General features: G+C 44.9%; 3 protein-coding genes across 3 annotated transcripts; 2 read left to right on the top strand and 1 right to left on the bottom strand.

The window, feature by feature from the left end:
- Positions 1–381: 381 nt before the first annotated feature.
- Positions 382–2,805, top strand: UA08_09250 (MFS trasnporter; the record flags this gene model as incomplete). The annotated part of the gene is made up of 10 exons (XM_020264237.1): positions 382–699; positions 772–795; positions 866–918; positions 1,015–1,066; positions 1,126–1,300; positions 1,361–1,384; positions 1,441–1,512; positions 1,579–2,082; positions 2,141–2,301; positions 2,428–2,805. The coding sequence occupies 10 exons, from the start codon at positions 382–384 to the stop codon at positions 2,803–2,805; spliced, it is 1,761 nt and encodes a 586-aa protein (XP_020115632.1).
- Positions 2,806–3,467: 662 nt separating this feature from the next.
- UA08_09249 (aldehyde reductase) lies at positions 3,468–4,499 on the bottom strand (the record flags this gene model as incomplete). Its single annotated transcript, XM_020264236.1, has 1 exon — positions 3,468–4,499. The coding sequence occupies one exon, from the start codon at positions 4,497–4,499 to the stop codon at positions 3,468–3,470; it is 1,032 nt and encodes a 343-aa protein (XP_020115631.1).
- A 1,376-nt stretch (positions 4,500–5,875) lies between these two features.
- Positions 5,876–6,745, top strand: UA08_09248 (esterase; the record flags this gene model as incomplete). The annotated part of the gene is made up of 1 exon (XM_020264235.1): positions 5,876–6,745. One exon carries the CDS (start codon positions 5,876–5,878, stop codon positions 6,743–6,745), a length of 870 nt encoding a protein of 289 aa, XP_020115616.1.
- Between the last annotated feature and the right edge of the window lie 1,347 nt (positions 6,746–8,092).

The raw sequence follows: 8,092 nt of genomic DNA, 5'->3' as shown, positions 1-8,092 counted from the left end.
TCGAACCAGCATTGGCTATTGGCAAATTCGTATGTGTCTTGCTCTCAATGCCATAGTGAGCGGAAAAACAAGCTCTGGCCCGTTGACTGATCTCAGCCAAAACATAACCCTAACGTAACTACGGGGGCGGATGACGCTGCGGTCTTCTGGTTTTTCGTTTGCTTGTACACTTATATTACTCGTTTATACGACAACACATTTGACATTCGATATCTTAGACTGATCAACGTCTAGCGTGCCTAGTTTGCTTGCGGCCATTCCCTTTGTTTTATTGAAATCCCTAACGACAATATTTCTCTACGGTCTGCATACCCTTCTGTTCCGCTTTTGAAGAAGTGGGCAAGGTATACGAAGAGGATATTTAATAAGAGGGTATAAAAGATGCCATCCCCATTGGGCATCGAATTGGCGGATGAACCCAAGGACATGAAATTAGAATCACATCATCTACCCCTACCACTAGAAGACATAGAGCTCCAAGATGGCTCCAAATTCCCAGAATCATCGTCCTCCGCATCGTCGCACGACCAGCAAAAGCCTTTTCCTGAAGGTCAGCATGAAGGACCACCCGGAGGACCACCTGCAGAAGGACCGCCGCAGACTCCGGAATGGGTGAGGGGATCAAAACTGGTTTTCATGATGATCGGTATCACTTTAGTTGCCTTTCTCATGTTACTTGATACATCGATCATTGCAACTGTGAGTTGATTAAGTGCTGTGCTGTGATCTCGCGACCTTTGGCGGAGTGCTGATGATACATTCCTTCCACAGGCAACACCAAAAATTACCAACGAAGTATGCTACAGTTTTGTGATCGAAAAGTTCTCTGAAGTGCTTGTCTGACAGAGTTTGCTTCACTTTTTAGTTTCACTCGCTCAATGATGTCGGTTGGTACGGTAGTGCATATTCGTTAGCGAGGTAAGTGATTCACGTTATCATTGTTCTGGCATAAACACCGTAGTATATCGCACACTCGATACATGAATGGAAATGCCAACTGATAAACTCGAATAGTGCGTCCCTACAACCGTTAACAGGACGATTCTACTCGACATTTAACACCAAAGTATGGACCTGGCACACCCTATATCATAATAACAACCGAACAAAGCTGACTTTGCGCAGTGGACTTTTTTAACCTTCTTCTTCATCTTCGAAGTCGGCTCATTAATCTGCGCTGTCGCAACCTCGTCGAACATGTTGATCATTGGTCGTGCAGTTGCCGGTATGGGAGGATCCGGTATACAGAACGGAGCGTTCACGATGGTTGCGGGCGCTGTGCCTATGCCTAGGAGACCTGGTATGACATCTAAGTCTCATCCTTGTAAAAATTTGACGTGTTTCTGACTACAGCTCGTAGCTCTTATGGGGTTTTTGATGGGAAGTGAGTAATCCTCGAATCGGCACCAGAATAGAGAGATACTAACGATACATCTATAGTCTCCCAACTCGGCATGGTAGCTGGCCCACTGATTGGAGGAGCCTTTACCTCCTACGTTTCTTGGCGATGGTGTGAGTTAGATCCCTTAATTGGCATGTCTCGAAAGGATTATTGCTCATTTCGCTCGTTTCTACCAGGCTTCTACGTCAATCTTCCAGTAGGTGGACTAGTCGCAATCCTTCTGGTGTTCCTTAACATCCCCGAGCAAATCCCCAAGCCCAAGGGTTTGAAGAGCGTCAGTACAATATTAGGCAATCTTGATCTGATCGGATTTATTCTATTCGCCCCGGCCGCCATCATGTTCCTATTAGCCTTACAGTACGGTGGTAGCACCTATCCGTGGAACTCGGCTACTATTATCGGTCTCTTCTGCGGCGCTGGCATTACTTTCATTATCTTCATGATCTGGGAGTACCGCGTCGGTGATCGTGCTATGATCCCATATTCGATTTTCACCATCCGCACGGTCTGGGCAAGCTGCGTCACGTACGGGTTTCTGGCTTCACTCTTGATTTGTGGCTCTTACTACCTCCCCATCTATTTTCAGGCGATTAAGGGTGCTAGTCCGATGATTAGCGGTGTTGATATTCTACCAAGTATTATCAGCCAGGTGATTTCTGCCATACTTTCAGGTCAATTATGTGAGGACACCCTGAACACTTTGTGCTGCAATATCGAAGTCACTAACAATTTCTATAGTGGGGAGGGTTGGTTATTACCTGCCTATGAGCGTCATCGGTGCTTCTCTCGCGGCTGTAGCCAATGGACTGGTTTCGACTTTTTCGACCTCGACTAGTACTGGAAGGTGGATTGGATATCAAATCATACTAGGAGTAGGCCGTGGTATGGCCTTACAGATGGTTAGTTTTCGGATTTTATTTCTTACCCTTCTTTGACGTGTTGCCATTGCTTACGCAGGTTTGATGACTGAACGTTCATGATATCAGCCCATCATCGCAGTACAAAACACTTTGAAATTACAACAGGTCCCAACAGCCATGGCCATGACAATGTTCTGCCAGTCATTCTTCTCAGCAACATTCCTCAGTTTCGCCGACGTGATATTCAACAACAGCCTCCGGAACCTGCTTCCTAGGGAAGCCCCTGATGTGAATGTTGAAGCAGTGATCGAAGCCGGGGCTACCGGTTTTCGCACAGTCGTTCCATCAGCCGATTTACACTCTGTTCTTGTGGCTTATGCAACAAGTATCGACTCGGTTTTCTACCTTGCAGTCGGCGCTTCATGTGCTGCTTGGTTGACTTCGTGGGCCATGGGATGGAAAGATATCCGAAAGAAGGATGGGCCTCCGGGGGGTCGACCTGCTGGACCTGCACAGTCGGATAGACCGAAGACTGACGTTTGATTGGCTTGCATTTTGATATTGATCATTGTCCGCGCCTATCGATAGCGGGATGTCCGCGGACTATGAAGAATTGGCTATATCAGATGTTTTATGCAAGCTTTGGGGTTTGAAAAGAAAACGAATAGATGGGAGCTATTGTACAGATAATCAGCATGCGCGGAGGTATGAGCGGAGCAATCGTGGGACACCTGATGGAAGAGTCCATGCATAGATACTGCGTTGTTCTTGAGTTTGTTATGGTTGGTTTTGGTTAACTGCTTTTCTGCATTTTACATTGTTCACAGCTGTATACATATATATTGTCACATCTTCCACCGTACAATGTGTTGTTTTCCTTGTGTTAGGGCGTTTCGGTGCTTTGTGATTGAGTTTGACATACATGGCAATTAATCATTCAATTTATCTTCCAATAACCTAGATTCTCGCAGCAATTGGTGAAAAGCTGTCTTGTGTATTTAGTTTAGTGTTTACATTCTTTCATATTCATTCTTCATAATCTCAATTTCATCTAAACACTACCGACCAAGACAACCATCACTAGATCTAGGTCGCATCTACATACGATGTTCTCCGACAACGACAATGACCATAAGCTACCTATACGAATAAGGCATATGAAACCCGAGAAAAACATCATAGTCGGTTTTCTGGTGTTATACGTTTCAATGGTTGTATGGTCCAACCAGGCCCCAAATTTTGAGATACGCCGCATTCAAAGTCTGCACGACCTCTTCCGGCAAAGGACCTTCTTCCAAAGCAGACAAATCCTCCTTCAACTGACCAGGAGTGACACCACAGATAATAATAGCATCGCCACGCTCCTTATCCAACAAACTGTGATGACTGAGCCAACGCATGGCGCATTGGACTTCAGTAAGATCGTGTTTCTTAGCCACGGCACGGATCATGTCAAGGGCATCGAAGTTGGTATCATTCCAGTAGCGGAACCGATGGTGTTTGCCATGAAAGCACTTGGGATCAAAACGAGAGCCTGCCTCGTGTTCAGTCACTGGGTAGTCTCGCGTGTATCGCGATGTGAGGAAACCACCGGCCAGGGGCTGTCCGGTGTGCAAAGCTAGCCCATACGCGCGCAGGCATGGAATGAGCTCCGGCTCTATGGCGCGGGAGAGAACATTGTACAGACTTTGGTAGATACTGGGCTTGATCCAGCCGTATCGATCACACAACTCGCAGATTTTAGCCACCTCCCACGACATATAGTTCGCGATACCGAGCCGCTTGAAATATCCTTCTTCGTGGAGCTTGTTCACCTCTCGCAGCGTATCTTCAAGGGGGGTCTTGCGGTCAGGTGCATACAGGATAAAGATATCGAGTTTGTCCGTCTTCAAAGCCTCAAGACAGTCCATCAGGCCTTTGCGCACATCTGTCGGTTCAAGGCTATAAGCTGGTCCCAAATGGCCCAGGGGCTTGCCCTTGGTTGGATACAACTTGTCGCGAACATTCAGACCTCGGCCTTTCCAGTCGGCAGCAGCAAGGAACTCCTCTGATGATCCAGCGGAATAAATGCGTGACGTGTCGACTTCCTTATGGCCATATGTCTGGAAAATATCGAACATGACTTTGGCGTCGTCGACGGTTTTGACTCGAGCACCCTCGAATCGGTCATAGCTTCCGTATAGACCGGCGCCGAGGATGATGGGAAATTTACTCTTCGGTTCTGGTGCACTGCCCATGGTTGAGACTTGATTCTTTGGTTCGTTATATTGTGGTCGTCTGTAATATATCCAGTTAAGTTTGCAGATGCAATTGGCGAAACACCTTGGACAGCAATAAAAGTTGAAACTAATCCATATATCACTTTATGTAGTAATGTAGTAATGTAATCACTTCCAAACACAGAACATAGATAGGTAACTAGTTATTTTATAATAGAATCTAGTACTATCTTAGTTTAATAAGGCTTGCAAGACATAGTTGCTGCGTGGGCCGTGCCTTTGATGCGTTTTGCACCAAACCCCAATTTTCCCTCCATCGACATCCTAGATGTACTCATGTACTGGCATACGCCTGGAAAATAGCTGAGAAATCTTCAACTTCCTGCAGGTTGACTCCACTCAAAGCAGCAAGAAACACTATCCCATAGAACCCTGTCATGATAGCTCCTTGTTTGTCGGAGTTTCTTCGGACTTTTGGCCCTTGATCATGGCCCCATTATGGAGTATGGAAATGACAAGACAAAAATGTAACCCCTAACGTACAAGCTGACGAGATACTTCCTTAAGATGGACGATGAGTATTCTAAATTCAATGCTAGACTGGATAAGGTGAGAATTCGAGATGTATAACTCAGACAGTTCTTCTAGATGTGATAGAAAGTCCGACATCCGAGACTGGAATCCGTACATTCGGGGTTTGAGATTGCAGTACGTTAGTCATAGTATAACACCGCTAGTTTAGTCATATCATAGTATCTTTCATTGCAGTCACAATCCGCATATCGGAAGTAAATATGATTAGTTGCTCTACACGTGGAGGCCACATGAGTTTCAAAAATCCGAAAGCAGTCCGGTTTCGTATAAGCCTGGCGCTGGAGAAACGGCGCGAGACAGTATCAATTTGCCTTCGCTGCCTAGATCTAGAAATCTTTTCGTGCTAGTGTTAGCGAGAGGTCTTCAATATTCATACCCACGGATTATCTTTAGGGAACTGGGGCAAACACAACACCGATAGACCTGATACGATTATTTAGTAGCGATGGCTGGGCTGGAATGTCAGCTCTCTTTAAAAGTCGTCTACCAGTCGCCTGGTCACTCAATAGCCAAAAGCCTATAACGATGTCAAGGTACTGTGCTGAGCACACTTATAAGGTGTTCTCCTAATAATTGCTGCTGGCATTGGTAAGTCCTCAGTCCTATCTATTTAAAGGCTTATATATATCTAATTTCTCTGTAGATTATAGATCCATTATCACGCTTCTGGATAGGTACACTACCGTTCATACCAGTACTCAATTGAAGTGGCAGTTGATATCTCTGCCTACGCCAACACACCAGTTATATAAAAACAACTGCACTTTCGAATTTTTATTAACCTCCTAACCATCACTATCATGGTCATCGAGCAAACCGACGCAAAAATAGACCAGAATCTACATTTACCGCGTATTCTTTGTCTACACGGAGGTGGCACCAACGCCAAAATCTTCCGAGCACAATGCCGCATCATCAAGCGATATTTATCTACCACGTTTCGACTGGTTTTTGCCGAAGCACCTTTCTCATCTCAGGCTGGTCCTGACGTTACCTCTGTCTACAAGGAGTTCGGCCCTTTCAAGCGCTGGCTACGGTCAAACGAAACTCATCCGGAGATTCACCCTGACGATGCTGTCCAGGCTATTGATGACAGCCTCAAAGCGGCTATGAGTGAGGACGACCGTCGTGGTGGCCGTGGCGAATGGGTCGGCCTGATTGGCTTTAGTCAAGGTGCGAAGATTTGTGCGAGTCTCATGTTCCGTCAGCAGGTTCGCGCCGAGCGACTTGGATTGCATCATGCTGGTTCCAACTGGCGTTTTGCAGTCATACTAGCAGGTAGAGGGCCTTTGGTCTCTTTGGACCATAATCTGCTTATGACTCCTGCCTTGGTAGACGCGTCTCAGATCTCTATGACTGCTTTGCCAGACGAGAACTTCGTCGGTAGCACAGAGCATGTGTTGTACCTCCCCACAATCCATGTTCATGGTACCCTTGATGCTGGATTGGATGAGCATCGCAAGCTGTTGAGGCAATATTCCGAAAGAGGAACGACTAGGGTTATGGAATGGGAAGGCAACCATCGTATTCCCATCAAAACCAAAGATGTCATGGTTTTGGTGCAAAATATTTTCGATGTCGCCTATGAAACGGATGTTCTGACAAAACAGGTCAATTCGGAGACAGTCTTTCCAGTTCAGAAGCTGCAATCTCACGTTAATGTAGCCTGATGGATGATTCTCAATTTCATTGCCTCTTGGTGGTGCTATTCTATGAGTCGAAGATGTTGTCTTTAATTTGCATTTGGTATATATCATTGGGTTTGTTTATAGACTGGAGTACGCTTTTTTCCAGCTGTCTTTGATTAATTGCGCTGGATTGCTAGATGGATAGTCTGCGGAAAACGGTCGCTAAAACTGGCTGGATATTGGTGAAAAAATGCTGCTATTGCCTCTTATGGTTGATTCTTGGACATCAAATAAAGTATATATGCCAAGTATCCCTGTTTCTCTCCATCATATCTAGGTAATAACCACTACTTGGATTTATACAACCCCCGCCTTTTACTAACTAAAGGTTTGTTTATTACGCACTTTTTTTTTTGTGAGCACGGTGTAGATATCTTTCAGATACTTGCAACTTTTTTCGCCGAGACCGTTTTGCTTCCATACGTGTGAACATACAGATATCGAGGCAGAAAAAGAAAAAACCCAATATCCGGCATACTGCCATGCTTCAAGTTGTAGCAAACAAGATCTATGACATTTTACGTGTAAATACACGTTTCACAGTTACCTTATACTACGCATCTCTGTATTCACGTATTGTTTTATTACCTTCTATTCCAGAGCTAAAAGTTTCATACTTGGGACTAATAAGATCGCCTTGGACACCTCGTTCACGAACAGGATCCTCTATTACATATATCGCATACCTAGGTACAGCGTGTCTATAACAAAGTATACTATAAAAATCCCCCAAGCTCCATACAAGATACAGCCATAAGTCTTTATGCGTACAGTGAGCGCCTCTTCGTATTTGCTTTGACACCTGTCGTACCTAAAAAAAAAAAAGCAAGCAATGTCAAACGCCGAGAGCGTACAAACATGTAATTAGTCTAGTTAACATTTGAAATATTGACATAACTAATACCCACTTTAATCAGATTTTTGGCGCAGATATGCATCTTATTAAGCCTTGCATCAATCTATTCCGAAATAATGCTTTGCGTCGCGCCGACGTTTAGCCCTTCTTGCCCTAGAAGGCAATCGGCGCGGGCGAGAAAATTGCCGAAATAGGAAGTTAATGGTTGAACAAATGAATTCGCACGAATATAGAAGGTTGGCTATATTTTCTGTATAACTAGTTTCAGTACACGGAATATATCGACGTATGATATGCATGCTGAAGTAAAACACTGAATGAATTCCCTATCTCGTAATCAGGCTGGGCTGGTTACCTAGATAGCCAAGGCTACATGTAGCACGGGGATAACATCAATACGATACTCCCTGCAGACAGGAGTATTTCTGATTGGTCATATGTAGCTTAACGTTTCAATCCAGACCGCACAAGTA

This window comes from Talaromyces atroroseus (genome assembly GCF_001907595.1).
Source record: "Talaromyces atroroseus strain IBT 11181 chromosome Unknown scaffold_19, whole genome shotgun sequence".
NCBI classification, from domain to species: domain Eukaryota; kingdom Fungi; phylum Ascomycota; class Eurotiomycetes; order Eurotiales; family Trichocomaceae; genus Talaromyces; species Talaromyces atroroseus.
This window is presented reverse-complemented; position numbering and strand designations above follow the sequence as displayed.